The sequence below is a fragment of the Protopterus annectens genome, chromosome 14.part0 (assembly GCF_019279795.1).
Source record: "Protopterus annectens isolate FY-2018-M chromosome 14.part0, PAN1.0, whole genome shotgun sequence".
Taxonomy (NCBI): domain Eukaryota; kingdom Metazoa; phylum Chordata; order Ceratodontiformes; family Protopteridae; genus Protopterus; species Protopterus annectens.
The window spans coordinates 900,016,986-900,033,833 of record NC_056748.1 but is presented as its reverse complement, the minus strand read 5'-3'; the positions used below and the strand labels follow the sequence as shown (position 1 = coordinate 900,033,833).

General features: G+C 44.5%; 1 protein-coding gene across 1 annotated transcript in view; it reads left to right on the top strand.

Annotated features, from left to right (window-relative positions):
* The window catches only part of KIF11 (kinesin family member 11), a 1,847,788-nt gene that overhangs the window by 1,785,232 nt on the left and 45,708 nt on the right, over positions 1 to 16,848 (top strand). The window contains exon 23 of the mRNA XM_044055639.1: positions 5,783 to 5,899. Within this exon, the coding sequence (XP_043911574.1) occupies positions 5,783 to 5,899 (117 nt within the window). The remainder of the gene's footprint in view (positions 1 to 5,782; positions 5,900 to 16,848) is intronic.

The following is a 16,848-nucleotide window of genomic DNA, read 5'->3' as shown; positions in this document are numbered from 1 at the left end:
TGGGCCTCTTTACCCTGGGCTAAGAGTCTGGAAGATCTTCCCTTTTCCCCTTCTGTTTTGGGGTCTTATCTATTGCCCATGGAGTTTAAGTAGTGTCAGGTTGGGCAGTATGTGACAAACTCTAAGGTAGTCCTGAGAAGTGAGGGATTATGGGTAGAAGAGGTGGAGCTTGATGGGCTGAAGTCTATGGAATGTGGCTGGCCTCTGATCTGATTACCCATGAGTCGAACCAGATGGAAAGAGACCACACAGATCTATCATTATGCCAAGTATACAACTTCTGATCTTATGTCATTTTCATTCGTTCCTCGACGTGTGGGTTTCAGATCCTAACTGATATGACTCTGCTACTTTCCAATCTCAAGATTTGAAGTTCAAGCTCCCCCATCCCATAATGCCTCATTCCCCCAGAATACCTCGGATCTCATTTTCTGCTTGCCCAAGAAGCATTGGGATTCCGTTGCTCTTGTCAGCCTTCATAAGAGTTTCTGTAAGTCTATCAGCCGGTATTTCTTCACTTCCTTCCTCTCCTCCCACCTTCTTTTCAGCTTATTTATATATTTAGAGCTTCCTTTTGGTAGTTTGTTCCAGGCTGGTAGCCAGTCATTACCAATTCAGAGTGCTTCCTTTGGTCTCACCACAGCCACTCCAGCATGTTCAAATGCATGGCAGTAGTTGCAGCTCATCTCAGACTTCAGGGATTCCATGCGTTTCCTTATCTCGATAGCTGGCTTCTTGCTGCTTCAACCAGTCATCTACTCATTCAAGCCAGGGATTACCTGTTACAACTGGAGTTCTTTTGGTGTTGCAAGCACTACACAGCTTTCTTCATCTGGGGATCATTGCAGTTCAGACACAGTATGTCCGTAGTATGGTACATCGACATGCAAGGGGGAGCCTGATCCTACCCTAGTGTATCAAGAAGCAATGAGTATAGCAGTGGGCGATCTCCACCAACTGGTTTCTAGTCACAATGCATATTCCAGGCAGTTCAGCATTCTTCGGATTATAGGAAGTTACTAGGCTTTTGGCCCTGAAGCTGTTACAAGCCTATCCAAGAACTGAGCCCATGTTCCAGCAAGTCGGCACCCGATGCCCCTGTCCAGCAGGGACACAGGTAGAATCCCAGGGGTGTATTTTCTGTTTTCCATACAGTTATCCAGGTTGTCCTTAAAAAGGGTTAATGGGATACTCTGCTTGATGTGGAGAGTGAGTCTGTTCCACAGAAAGGAGAGTGAGTCTGTTCCACAGAAAGGGGAGTCTCTGGCACACATCTGCCCCCCCCCCCCCCAGTCTTGTTGATGTCATAGACCAGGTTGAGGTTGTCCATGTGGGTTACTTGGGTGGAGCTTGACTTGTGGATATGCAGTAGTCCCATCAAGGCAGGGTCTGAGATTGCTTTGTGTGCCAGACAGAGGTCACCTCTGATGAGTCTGAGACTGAGTTAGAGGGACTAGGCCTTTAGTCGGTCTGTGTAGGGTAGATGTTTGAGGCTCTGGATTCTCCTGGTGAAGAACCTCTGTGGTGTCTCCAACTGCTGCATGTGCTTTGTGAAGTGCATGCCGAAAGGGGCATTGCACTCAATGGGTGTTATAAGGGAACAATACTGGGGTGTTGTGTCCGTGGATGAGATTCCCTTACTAATGAGGTGGGCCATGTAGAAAGCTTTCCGTACAACAGAGGGGAGTATAGTGCTCATAAGTCAGTTTGCTGTCAATCTGGATGCCCATGTCCCTCACGACTGATTGCGTGCTTAAGACCTTGTTATTAATGTGATAATTTGTGGGGATGTCACTCTCCCAAAAGGGGATGATGCATTTTTTGGCATTCAGTTTGAGGCCATGTTTTTGGCACCAGTCATTTGTCTGGGTGAGACCCTCTTTGAGGATGTCCACATTACTAGAGGAAATGACAGCACCTGGCTTGCAGTAATCTGTAAACTTTGCGGACATACTCAGCAGAACTGTACTGATGCCTCACGAGAGTGGTCTCTGAACCAGTCAGTGGCAAACATGATCTTCATGTGGGGTCAGCCGTGCTGCAATCTCTTTGCCTCTCCCCTCATCAATGCAGCAAGTTCTTTGCCCTTGATCCCTCAGGGACAGCCCCTGAGATGCTCTAGTCCATGCTTGGCCTCCCAGTCTACTTTAAGCGTTCCTCCCTTATACTCTAATTCCAAAATTCCTGCCCAAAGTTCATCAGTTGAAGAGCAAAGTAATCCTCATTGCTCTTTTCTGGCCTTGCCAGGCTTAGTTTACTGTCCTCTGGTCTCTCCTACTTTGTCCTCTATGGACTCTGCAACCACTTCCAGATCTGTTATAGCATTCCTTGAGGCAGAATCATCCGAATCTTCAAGGTTTAAAATTGACCACATGGTTTCCCCTTTTCCAGTAATGGCTGTACATTCCAGGCTTTCATCCCCAGTCCAAGAGATTCTGATATCTGCTCACAAAGCATCTCTTAGAAAGATGGGAGTAAATGGAAAAGATTCTCTTTTGGGCTTAGCAGAAGCTGATGGATCTTTTAAGGCTTCTGTTCTTTTTAGATTTCCTATCTTTCCTCTTCCAGATTGGAGCCAGCTGTTCCAAGGTGAAGGTTCAGTTGACAGCCGTTTTGCATTTCCGCATTGGGGAAAACTCTTCTCGGCTATGTAGGGTTTTTCTTAGAAGCCCACACCAAGCCTTGTGTAGGCTGGCATTTAGCTAGTGCATGTTTCAGCTTTGTCACTTGATCCCACATGCCAAATACAACTGTCACATGCTCACCCCTGCACGAGTTCACATCAATGCTTTGTGAAGTTTGTAGTACTTCTAACTGACAGGGTCCTGCGAAGAACTGGGAAGAGCTTAAGACTACTTTCTGAGGCAGTACAGCATCAACTTTCTGGGTATAAAGCAGGTTAAACTGGAGAAATCCCCTCATTAGAGCCTGTCATTAGGAATGCTAACTGAGTGACCTGGTACTGTGCCAATTCTGATTAGTCTCCAAAAAGGTTGATGCTATTTACAAGACAAACTCATTAATGATGCCACTGCCAACTCGTGTGGCCCAGAGATCATGACACTCTGATACTTTGGCCAGCTGACTAATTCGGAGCTTGTGTGAAAATGGTCTGAGCCTTAACCACATTTGTAGTGGAGGCACCAAGATGCTGATATCACCTGTCCCAGTTCCAGGCATGGTAGTGTTAAACTAGAATATCTTGGAGTCTGGGTTGATGAGAGCCTCTGAGACACTGTCTACAGATGAACCTATTATGGAATACATTGTCTTTCGCATAGTTTTAAGTGCACTGATACATGCTTTGTCTAAGTAGGGCAGGATTTTACTCCATCACCTAGTGGGGACAGACTTGTTCTATCCCATTTTGGGACACTGAAATTCAGCCAGCACATCATTTTGTCCTAGACGTTAACCATACAGATCACATCACTGATGGCTCCTGGATGGTGTTTGGTGTGGAAGTTTGACAGTTATACATATAGATTCTGCAGCAGTCCTTGGTTTAATTCCCACAGCCTTTGTCTGCTTGCAACTGTTGGTCACTAAAATAGACCTTGGTATTGGACTGCCCCTGAAAGGGAAGGTATGGCTCAGTAGGCTGGCGTATCTGGTTAATTTTTATATCTGGATAACTTTTTTCTTTAAGATATATGCCTTTTTGGCACATTAGTATCTGGTGTATACACATACTTTTTTCTCTCTTGTAGGGCATGCATTCCTTTTTAAAGTGCTTCCATTTGGATTTCTGTGTGCTCAGTCTTCCCAAAGATTGGTTGTGGTTACAAAAGTTTTGCATAGGAAGGACTTTTTGGTTTAGTCTGCCTGAATGACTTTCTACCAGTTGTATTCAGGATGGAACTCCAGTTAGTTTATGGAAGTTCTCCGTGACTCCTGTTGAGGAGAAGTTAGAGTTAAATAATTTTGTGTTTGTCATTCCTGCTATTAGAGGGTTGAGGAGATTATAACTTGTACCCCCTGGATGAGGGCACAGTGCAGAAATGACTCCCACTTTGTCTTCTAAGCTTAATGGCTTCACATATTTAATGATGTTTGCATGTCTGAGGATGTAGATTTTGACTGAAGTTTCCATGGAGCTGAGTGTTGGTTTAATGGTTAAGATGTTTACCTCACAAGCACATGGTACAAGGTGTGAGCCTCACCTTTGAAAGGGCAACTGGCTTGGCTTAAAATGGCAGCCAACCCAGTACTTCCCTATGAACCTATGAGCCAGAGCTACTGTATTTCACCAGGGCATGTACTGATAATTCTTGTCAGTGTGGTGGTGGGTATTCTGTATTTTCAGTCAAATCCAACAAATCTTGTACAGATATTTCACTTGCAGTCTGGGGATCCCCCTTGCGCTCTCCCACACTGTGCCCTCCAGCCACGCGAGGACTATTCAGGGATCTTCATGGCAGATATAATTTCAGAGCAGTGATCTACCACTGAGAGCATTGAAGAAACTGCTTCTGGGACCAGTCTTTAAGACAAGTTCATTTGGTGTCTAAGTAAGGGATGCTGTGATAACCCTAATGTTAGGGAAGTGATTATCTGGAACTAGGCTGTAGGCAAGGGCTGCCTCTCTCTGCAGTTCATGTTCCCTGGAAGTGAACAAGTTGGTGGGTGTTCAGAGGCAGGCCTCTAGACACTCTCCAGAAGTTTTATTTAGAGAATATATCTATTCTATGGTCTTCCAGAAATAGGAAACAAAGACCTTTTTGCCACTTGCAATAGTGTGGTTTATCCTACTTTATGGTGAGTTGGTTAAGGGGGGGCATGTCATTTCTCCCCTGGAATGTTCTTTCCAAACCTCACTTGCATCATGTTTCAAAGGTATGTCATTCTCTGAAGGAAGGTGTGATTTCGGACTCAAGCTTTTAACTGTACAAGTAATCTTCTGTGTTCTAGTCTAGGATATCTTTCATGACTTGCTGGACAACCATTTCCATTTCTAGGCCTAACTTCTGATGTGATGTTCCCACACCATTCCATGAAACATGCTGGAATGGGTATTTGAGGCTGTTAAGAATCTCTTCCCTTCACTTGTCAATGCCTCCAAATAGAAAAGGCTCTCTTTGTGGAAAGTTACCCAATACTGCCCCAGTTTACTTGTAGTTGACTCTAATTTAGGCAACTGTGTGATTTTAGTATGTAGTTTGCAAGTCAAGGCCCATGTGTCTGTTTCTGTACATAATATGGTTACAAAATCTGTGGTCCATCTCTGGATGTTAAGCAACTGCTTAAGGGAATGCTTACCTGCAGAGATTTCCACTTTGGTATTTCTGCTTGGAGTTCATCCAAATGAGCGATCTTGCATTAAGCATCCTTAGGGCTAGTTATAGAAGATATATTCTTGCCACATCACATTTTGTATTTTGTTTTGTACTAGAGGCTCCTTGATGGATTTGAAAGCATCATTTCCCCCATCCCTTTGAGAATGAGTTAACCTTCCACCAGCAGAGTTCATTGAGAGTTGAGCAACTTGTTAATGTGGGGTCAGGTTTGTTTTCCTATGTTTATAGGAGGATGTTTGCTAGTGTCAAAGGGAGCAGCAACTTAAGTTTAAGGGAAAAGCAGTTATGTAGTTCATAGCTTACATTATTTTGTATTGGTCTGGTACAAGGATGACCCCAAATGTGGGATCTTGCTAAAAACAAATTCTGTTTGGAAAAGTAATAACTTTCCCAAGAATCCATCTAATATGAGACCTCTGATCAGCTAATACAGCAGAAGAACATTTTGTTTGATATCTTAATGTTCTTTTTTCTCTTCCCTTTAGGATTTTGTTGAAGAGCAATCTGTGGTCTCATGTAATACTGATAGCACAAGCTCTGAAAGATCCCGCAGTGATGACAGTGTAGTATGTCAGGAAAATGGTGGAGTCCCATTTTTCCAGGTAATAAGTGCATGGTTTTTAAAGCTGATTTCTTGCATCATTATGAAAATATTTGGGGTAATATATGTAAAGCTGTAATCAAGTGACACTGCTTTGAAGGAGCACTGGCTTAAACAGTGCAGTTATACAGAACTTAACATGGCATATGTGCAGCATTCTGTATATGTAGATTTGGAGTCGGTCCTCAATTTTTTGAGCTGCACATAGGTCCTGCAATGCAGTTTTCTTAGTCCATATATTTATTCCTGCCATCAGGAACCTCCTTCATAAGGGTGACAGGTGGGGTTTCCTCTATGGTAATCCCCCAGCTCTGCTTTTTTTTCTGTTAGGATTCTTATCGCCCCATCCATAGGGACACTTTTGCCAGCTCTAATTGAATGCATTGCCCTTGGTGCCACCGTATATCTTTTTGCTTCTTGTGTAGTTTGGACCTTGGTCCTGACATTCAATGTGAAGTTGATCCAACATTTGATGCTTTAAAAGTATAAGCAATCTGCTACTGGGAACAATCATGATATAGAGCAAAGACCCATAATGGCTTTGTCTACAGCTTTGGTAAACAGTCCAACAAAATAAAGAATTCAGTGTGTTGAGACAGCAGCCTGAAAACACAGGAGGGGGGTAGTGTTGTACACCTATTTTGTATCCTACAAGATTATAGCACTAGTGTGACTAATACCTGCATTTGTGAGTCTCTCTTATGAGAGCCCAGGATTTTGAGAGTGCAATTAAAAGCAAAGGTGAATTGAGTTTAGATTGAGTAGATTTATCCACAGTACAAGTTTTTTTTTCATGTGATGGCTTTGTGTGCCCTCTGATTCTCCACACATCTAATGGTTTAGCTGGCAGCAGAAGGCTCATATGAGAGAGCTCATCAATCAATACATTAAGGGGTACATCTAAGGGTACACTGGCCATATATCACTTGAGCTGATTTTTTTTTTTGCAACTAGTCTGTACTGACAGCAGACTTTCTATGCCCTTGGCTCATGCTCTATTGTATGTGGACTAAATATTGATGTCCTTCAAGAATGCAACTGCAGTCCTTACATATGGGTTGTCCTGCCTCAGGCAGCCCTTCGGTTGGCCGGATTCCAAAGTCTGGGTCCGGCGTCGGCTGAAGTCGCCTCTTCCCCGACGTCAGAGCGGCTGTGGTATAAAAGCATCAGCCGACGCCATCTTCAGTCTTTCTTGCCACGCGGTGCCCGAAGCAGAAGCAGTTCGCAAGTGCCGGTCGGCCAGCTCCTGTGTTTTCAGATCCGAAGTCATCAAAAAGCTAAGTACCCCGTTGGGGAACCTTTTCTTGCCTCAGCCGATGTCAGATAAAACTGCAAAAGTTAATAATTGCTTGTCTTGTGGTAAACAAATACCTCATAAGGACTTCCATTCTTACTGCCTTTCCAGCCTCGGCCCAGACCACGACGTCTCGGCCTGTGCTTGCTTTAATAAGCGCATGCTTAGGCGCCGGGCAGAATTTGCTTAAGACTTTTTTGGGGAAAATTACTCCTATATCATGCCGTCGGTACAACCGACAGCACATTTCCAAAAAATGGAAGGACCGGGACCGACATTCGCGGCCCGCGACTTCCACCGACACCACGCTAAAGCCTACCGCGAGTGCATCGGTCTCTTCGGAGGCGGTAATTCTACCGCTCCAGGCCGACGACACCGCTTTACCGCAGACTTCGGTCCTGGAGGCTACCCCGGTGCCGGTTGTTGATTTTCCTCCTGAAACCGAAGTCCAAGATTTGCCTGACACCATACCGGTGGACAAAGTTACTCCAGCACGTGGGGCAGCTAGGCCTCCTGTGTCTGTCTATCAAGGCCTACACACGTGCTAAGGCTGCCAGCCAGGCTAAGTCTCACCCTCCTAAATCTTTTTCACAAGGTCCCACTTCTGATAAACAGATCATGACTTTAGCTGCAGATCTAATTTCTTTAATCAGGGGCTCTCAGGCTCATCCAGACAGAGGTTCTCAGCCGCCTTCAAGCAAAAGGCCTAGGGTTGAGCAGACAGATACCCTTTCCTCAGATGAAGCCTCTGGTGAGTCAGGCCTTTCAGACTCCCAGGAAGAATCCTTCCCGGCCTACGAGGATTCTGATGCTGATGAATCCATTCCCTCTGCCTCTCATCCTGAGGATATTTCTTTTGGGGAAATTCTCCATACCATGAGAGCATTTTCAGTGGCAGGGCCAGGATTTCTCCGACTCCAGGAAAAGGCTTCAGACCTTCCTTAAGTTACCCCAGCTCAGGCCTTTAGCTATACCCCCAGTGTTAGATGTATTGGATGATGTGTTCGCAGACTCCAGTACTTCTCCTGATTCTCTCCCTCCTGCTCCTGTCAAGCCAGACAGATATTACAGGGTTCCTGAAACTCATAAACATCTCTTTAAGGCCCACTCTGTTGATCTAGAAACTATTTCTCAGGGGCCCAAAGGAGTGGCCACTTCCACGGCCAAAAATCCTTTGCCCGCAGACAGGGAATCTAGGTCCCTGGAGAGGTGGGGTAAAAAAGTTTATACCTCATCCACCCTTGCCATGAGAGCACTTAACTGCCTTTTTCATATGTTTCAATATCAGGATTTCTTGATGGATGATTTGCAGAAAAAGTTAGCCTCTCCTGAGCCTTTAGATAGGAAGGCCTTGCAGGATTTGGTTCATAATTCTCAGCAGGTTAGCAATCCTTTTCTTCAGTGTGGTTATGATGCATTGGAAGCTTCATGTAGGGCAGCTATGACAGGGGCCGTCATACGTAGACATGCTTGGTTGAAAGAACAGACATTACCAGATCATGTTAAAGTAAAGCTTCTAGATGCACCTCTGGAAGAAGACAAGCTATTTGGTGCTAATGCACAGTGTGTTTAAATCAATTGAGGAAAAGGCTAAATCAGTACAAACAGTCAAAGATTTCCTCCAGGTTCAGCCACCAAGGTTCAGTAGGAATTGGCCTTCGAAGAATTGGTGCTTTCCAGACACTGACAAGTTCCAAAGGGGAAAAAACAGGCGTGCTCGAGGTAGAGGGCAATACCGAGGCTCCTACAGGGGCCGCCACTGGCAACCAACTAATCAGAGAAGTGGCGCAGGAACTTCTACTGCTCCGCAGGGACAATCACAATGAGTTGACTTTGACACCGCCGACCAAGGCTCAGAGAAGCACCTTTAGGCGGAAAATTATCTATATTTTCAAAAAATTGGCACGTTTTTACAAAGGACAAATGGATTTTGGACATAATAGACGAGGGTTACAGGTTCCACTTACCAACAAGACAAGGCATGCCAAACCTGCCACAAAATCAAAGGGCAGAGGCACTCATACAAGGATCAAAGCAATAGAAAAGGTTCCTCCTCAGGAACAAGGCCAGGGATTCTACTCAAGACTGTTCCTTGTTCCAAGAAAAGAAAAGCAATGGAGGCCTATACTGGACTTGTCCGCTCTAAACACTTTTCTCATTGTGCCAAAATTCAAAATGCTGACGTTACAGCAACTTCTTCCCATGCTGGGCAAGGGGTCTTGGCTGGTTACTCTGGACCTCAAGGAGGCATACCTGCATGTCCCAATCAGACTCAGCTGCAGAAGATACCTCAGATTTCTTGCAGGGTCAGAGCATTATCAATTCTCAGCATTGCCTTTTGGCTTATCTACTGCGCCCAGAGTATTCACGAAATGCCTGGCATCAGTAATTGCACATTGCAGACTTCAGGGGATACATATATATCCTTACCTGGACAACTGCCTTATACAAGCGGACAGCAAGCAAGCCTTGATAAGACACTTGGACTATGTCATTCACTTACTACAGGCTTTGGGATACACAGTCAACATTCAAAAATCAAGACTACTGCCATCCCAACAAATAATTTTGCTAGGAGCCAAACTGGACACAAACTCACAAATGGCTTTCCTCACAGAAGAAAAACAAGAACAATTACCAGATTACTTCAAAAGCCTAGCAAAGCACACCCAGATGACTGCAAGGAAAATCCTGCAGGCCCTGGGTTTCATGGCATCTTGCATTCTTCTGATTCCACTGGCAAGACTACACATGAGAAAACTACAATGGTGCCTAAAAAGTTTATGGTCTCAACACAGCCGCAACTTGGAAGCAATTATTCCACTCATTCCATGTCTACAAAAGGAATTTTTGTGGTGGGCACAAGCAAGCCAGCTAAACAAAGGCATGTCTTTCAACAAACCTCAAGCAAGCCAAACCATTACATCAGACACCTCAGATCATGGATGGGGGGTGCACATGGAGGGCAGATGCATTCAAGGGCAATGGACACCCCGAGAAATGCATCTGCACATCAATCAAAAAGAGTTGTTGGCAGTGATTCATGCAATCGAGGCCTTCGGAAAATTTCTTCAGCAGGGCCACCTGCTAATAAAGACAGACAGCACCACTGTTATGTGGTACATAAACAAGCAAGGAGGTACCCATTCTTACCCCCTCTGCAGACTAACTATGATTCTTTGGGAAAAGTCCCTGAAACTGAACATACAGTTGCAATCCCAGTTTGTCCCAGGCAAGGACAATGTTCTGACGGACAGTCTAAGCAGAAACATTATGGACCCGCACGAATGGATGTTGCATTCAGACATTTTTTCACAAATAACTCATGCATGGGGAAGGCCGGACATAGATCTATTTGCCTCGCACCTCAACCATCATCTGAAGAAGTTCTGCTAAAGGACACACCATCCTCAAGCCTGGAGAATGGATGCTCTCTCCTTCAGCTGGAATTCTCTAACAATCTATGCATTTCCACCTCTACCATTAATGACCAAGGTGTTACTGAAGATCAAAGCAGAACCGAAAGGCATTTTGATAGCTCCAGACTGGCCAAGACAGCACTGGTATCCATTACTAAGGAGCATAACTCGTACCAAGCCGTGGCTCCTGCCTCAATGGCCTCTGCTTATAACTCAGCACAATTACAGGACTGTTCATCCCAACCTGCAAACATTGCAACTGACAGCTTGGAGAGTTCCATGACTTCTCCCCATATCTCTCTCTCCAAAAAAGTTCAAGAGATCTTACTGGAAGCACGCAGACCTTCCACCAGAAAAACTTATTCAGCCAAATGGAAGAGATTCAACATCTGGAATACCAACAAGGGTCAGGATGCATCAGTAATGAGCATCCTACAGATACTAGAATACTTGGCAGAAATGCTTCACAATGGCCTTTCATATTCTTCCATAAAAATACACGCTTCAGCAATTTCAGCAAAGTACAACTGTGATCCACCTGTGTTTTCACATCCTTTGCTAAGACCGTTTCTAAGAGGGATAAAGAATATTAAACCTCCAAGAAAACCACCAGTGCCTGCATGGGACCTCAACTTTGTCTTGGAAAAATTAACTCTTCCTCCTTTTGAGCCAGCAGCAGCTTCAGAATTGCAATTTCTCTCCTGGAAAACAGTTTTCCTGTTGGCAATTACTTCAGCAAGAAGAGTTTCGGAAATACAGGCCCTCATGGCAGTACCTCCATTTCTCATTTTCCATCAGGACAGAGTCTCTTTAAGAACCAATCCTTCATTCATGCCAAAAGTGATATCCAGGGTTTCTCTAAATCAAGCAATTCACCTGCCTACTTTCTTTCCCAATCCTCAAAATAAAGGAGAAAAGCTTCTACACACTTTGGACATACACAGGCAATTGCGCTACTACTTGGATAGAACAAAGGCCAACAGAAAGTCTGACCAGTTATTTGTAGCTTACGCTGCTGGAGTACAAGGAAAGGCAATTTCCAAACAAACAATTTCAAAATGGATTGGAAACTACTTCAGATTCTGCTACTCTTTCCATGGAAAAGGTGTGCCAGCCAATATCAGGCCACACTCCACCAGAGCGACAGCCACCTCCACAGCTTTTCTAAGAGGGGTGGCTACAAAGGACATTCTAGAAGCTGCTACATGGAGCTCCGTGCATACATTTTCCAAACATTACAACATGCCTTTATATTCCAGATCCCGAGCAGGCTTTGCTTCTGCAGTCCTGCAGGGCATTTTAGCTACACCATCCTTATCTTAGATCCTACCACCCCCAGCTTGGCTATGGTATTCAACCCATATGTAAGGACTGCAGTTGCATTCTTGAAGGACATAGTACAGTTTTGTACCTACCATAAATGTAGATGTCCGATAGATATGCAACTGCAGTCAGATTTTCCCTCCCTCCTACCCCTCTGTAATTCTCCTTTTTAGGGTCCACTCTCCCCCCCCTTTCATATTAGCTGGGGATATCTGTTATGGTGTATCTGTTTATTACTGTTGTGCATGTCTGGAATTTGTATCCATTCACTATGTTTAGCCTTCCTTGGAGGGCACCTGGCATCTGGGGCAAGAAACACTGAAGAAGATGGCGTCGGCTGATGCTTTTATACCCCAGCCGCTCTGACGTCTGGGAAGAGGGGACCTCAGCTGATGCCGGACCCAGACTTTGGAATCCGGCTGACCGAAGGGCTGCCTGAGGCAGGACAACCCATATGTAAGGACTGGAGTTGCATATCTATTGGACATCTACATTTATGGTAGGTACAAAACTGTACTTTTCTTCCCTTCCCTGGTCATAAGATTTGAAAGGCTTGGATTAAGTGGTGAGTGCCAGAGTGTTACCAAGCCAGAGTTCACTGGCCTGGCCAAGCATTTGACGCAAGGTAGTTTTGGTGTCTACTTGTATTAGCAACTTTTGCAGCAGTGTCTTTAGATATCATGAATTTGATAGCACCTGAACTTTCTTGTCTTTGTGGTATTCTTTGCTGCTGTTTGTCAGAGGGCTGGTAACCACCATGCCGCCTGTGCTCACCCATCATTTAGTTGATCTCTCCTCTTCGTTGAATGAGCTTTTTAGCAGGTTTTGGACAGTTTTAATACAAGGCTAATCAGAAAAGTGTCTGGCAGATGGTGTGTGAAGTTGGAAATTGTCTTTTAATCCATTTGCAGCTAAAGCTGTGTTTGAACTTTCTTTAGCTTGGAATTATTGGGCTAGTTTCATAACTGTATTTACATGCTAGGTATTAAACTTGCATTTTTTGGCTTTATCTGCATCATACAGTAACTGTTCCACCATTTACACCCTATACTGCATTTTATGTACACAGTACTTTGGAAAATTTGTTGCAGAATGATTGCTGGGTTCTTGTAGTCAGTATTTTAGTATATTGTAATTTAGTTGTGGATGTGCTTTCACCTTCAGTGTGCAAACTTTAGAAAAGAGACAGTGAATTTCTTTTCTCTCCTCTTGGAGTTGATGCATGTATTTATCGGGAGGGGCTCTCCGTAGAAAATTGAGTTTTGTGCATATTTGAGTGTTGCTGTTCTGTATATGCAGTGTATTGAAGGTTTAGATATTTTTATTGCAGTGAATCACATGTTGAAAATGTGATTTATAGTAGAGGAGGTGTTTGAGGCAAGTTGATTTAAAACTACTATACTCAGCTTATCTGCCAAAGTAGATAAGTTTATTTGGCAAAATTAGTACTGCTGCTGACTGATAAGCCTGTAGTAATTCAGTCCTCCTTCCTTGATCTAACTCCTCTCTCACCTTTTTAGGCACTTTATATAGTTACAATCTTGCTATTTAATGACATTGCAATTACCCAGGGGAAATGTTCTGTTAATTTCATTAATTCCTCAACTGATGGGTTCAGATCCCAAACTCTGATCCAGTTCTGCTGCTTCTTCCATATCATTGGATCCTACAACTCTCAAGCTCCTCCCTTAACCCATAATGCCCTACCAACCTAATATACCTCATTTTGTTTGCCGTCATTAGGTATCAAATGTTGATAGCTAGCTCTCAAGGGATTTTTAATGTAATCTTTGGATTTTCATTCCTATGGATGTTTGTGAATTACTTTTTGATATTATGCCTTTTTCTTCCTCCTCCCTCCCCACATTTTATTGTTCCTGGCATCCATCCTTCCAGTTTAGTGGTGTTACTGTTTAGTACTATAATTACCATTGCTTTTCTTTTGTAATCTTTCGAGTACTTGTCTACCATTGTTGGTAGCTTCTTCAGTTTTCCCTTTTTCTTTCTCTTTAAAAGAAATTGTTGGTATAGGTGGATTGTTTTTCTTGCAGTGTAATTCTATCACTTATCTGCCTTTTGTTGGTAGCAGTTAAGATGGAGAAACCCTCTGGGTTTAAAAAGTGTATTTCCTGTAGACAGAAGAGACTAAATTGTGATGCCCTCATAGAATGTTTGGGTCCAGCCACCTTGATTTAGATTGATACTTGCTCTGGGTTTAATTCTACAGCCTTGATTGACCTCATGATCAAGTTAATTCTGTGGGGTCTCTCACCCTCTGAATCTTCCTCTTTGGTAGCTGTGGCTCATACCCCTTCTAAAGAAGTCAGAAAAATCAAAAGCTGACTCACATTAAGGACAAGTAGTCCCGGAACAGGTCTGATTGTCCTCCGTTGAAGCAGAAGCTGGAGGATGATCAGGAGTCCCGGAACAGGACTCCTGATGGTCCTCCAGCTTCTGCTTCATCAATGGATCCTGCTAATATCCTTAAGTTTGATATGTTGGTCTTGTATCAGACAGCTCAAAGTTCAAGGTCTACACTGATCCGTACCCCCCCCCTCCTTTTTTTTTTATTTATCGCATCTTATTTCATCCAAACTGTGTTCCATTTCTAAAGGAGTTACCTTGAAGGCAGTCTAGGCCTCCTTCCACCATCTCTTCTTCAGTCCTTCAGAAGCAGAGTTAGGATGAGGAAGAAGTTCCTTAGAGCACAGATACAGAGCCGACGATAGTCCACGTCCCCTTTGGTATCTCCTCCAATCCATCCTTACGTTTTGGAGTAGTCTGATCCCCCTAGGGGTGTCTACTTTGGATCCAAATAATGTTATAGACACTGATGGTTCCCCTGAGTTGACAGGGTTTCATTGCCAGAGGACTCTTGAAAGCTTTTGGAGCAGTCTCTTCCCCTCAGCCTTGGCTCTGGATAGCTTGGGACAGACTCCTTCCTTGGATTGATTGCTGATAGGGTTGCAGGAACCAATGATCCCCGTGATTTCAACTTCAGAGCCATCCATTTCTGTTTCACCTAGGCATTCTGCTTTTGAGGTTCTGGAGAGGGTTTTTCTCTGACTAGAGAACAGTCATCCCTGCCCCATTGGATCAGACAACGCTACCGCCATACTGTTGTGTCCTGAGTCTCGTGCCTCTCTTCCACTGGGACAGCCAACCTGAGCAAGTTCTGTCAGGGCATTCTCTTCTGATACTTCCCAGAACACCCCACTGAGGAAGTCCCTCACAAAAAGAGGTACTTGGATTCCTCCCAGGAATCTGAGGCCACTGATTTTGATCAGGGGAGAGGTCCCCCAGCTCACCACCTGACCACTTGAAGCTCTTGAAACAATGAAGCAGCTGGTCTGCTGATACCCCCCTCCCAAGAAGAATCTCTGTTCCTGGAGGCTTTCGGATCTGACCCCATATATTACTTGAGTGACCCCCCCCCCCCCAAGCCATTGAACTTGTTGATTTTGTCTCTTGCTGGTTGTGGATGGAGCTTGACAATCTTGAGCCCATACCCAAGAGACTGGATAAGATTCCTGCCCCCCCCCCCCAAAGGACTTTGCTCTGGTGCAAGGGAGTTCTGTTGATGTCACGGTTGTTCCTGCAGCTACAAGAAAGGAACTAGAGTTCCTCTATCCATCCCCCCTAATAGGGAGTCTAGGGCATTGCAAAGATTTGGGAAGCGTGTTTATGCCTCAAAGATCATTGCTCTTGTCGCTGAACTACTTGACATGTTTTACAAGACTGCAAAGGGATTTGATAAAGGAGCGTACTAAATCTTTCTGGGTCCATATTCTGTGGGGATAGGAACAGAATTTTCTTGTAGCTGGCCACTCTCCAATCTATCACAAATGTGTCCATGAGGTTGATCCCCGATGTTGCAGAGGGTACCATACAGGCAGCGGGTTCAGACGTAGCCATTAGGAGACATGCCTGGATGCACTTGTGTGATTTTGCAGAGCTTAGTCTTTCATCAATGCATCCTTTGACATATCTTCACTTTTTGGCCCCAAGGTTAAGGACACACTCTAGGTCTGAACAAGAAGGAAGGAGCCTGTCTACCATGGGTGTACCTTTCTCTACCCCTCAAAGGCCCTTCTAGTTACAAACAAGATGGCCGAAAGATGTGGCTAAAGTCCCAGGGTCCTTTCCAGGGTTCATGTGGAGATATCCCAGGGGCAGAGGGGAGAACATGAATGGAAGATTCTGTCCTCAGCAGAGGTGGTCTGCAGAACCCGGGGATCTAGTGATTATTTCTGAAATGGGTCCCATCAGTGCTCCTGAATGCAGGTCAGACTGTCCCTGTCTGGAGGCAGTCTGCGGTCATTTATTCCCTGCACCAGAGAGCCTGGCTAGCTATCTCAAAAGATTTGTGGGTGCAGAGGATTAGACCCAAAGGTTATACCATCCAATTTTCCCTAGCCTCTCCCACAGTTCTAAAGAAAATCCCCAATCTTCAGTCAGAGGGAAGCAGCATCTCTACAAATAAAAAAAGCTGTTAGTCATCCAAGAGGTCCTCCCAGACCAGTGCGGTTCCGGAACTTATTCAAGATTTAGTGCCAAAAAGACAGGGGACTTGAGACAAGTTTTGAATCTCAGCAAGTTGAATCAGTTTTGTTCAGTATAGAAAGTTTCCAATGTTCACTGTTCAGTCCATTTTTGCCTGTACTACAAAAGGATGATTGGATGTACTTGATGGTATATGTGTCCTGAAGATCGGTCTCCTCACGATGAGCAGGTGCTCTAGGAAATATCTATGCCTCTGGCTGGGAGGTGGTCATTTACCAGTTCAGAGCACTGCCCTTTGGGCTCACCTACTCCCCCTGAAGACTGTTCAAATGCATGGCAATAATAGCAGCACACTTGAAACTGCTGGGATTCCAGCTGTTTCTGTATCATGACAGTTGGCTCCTTACTTCC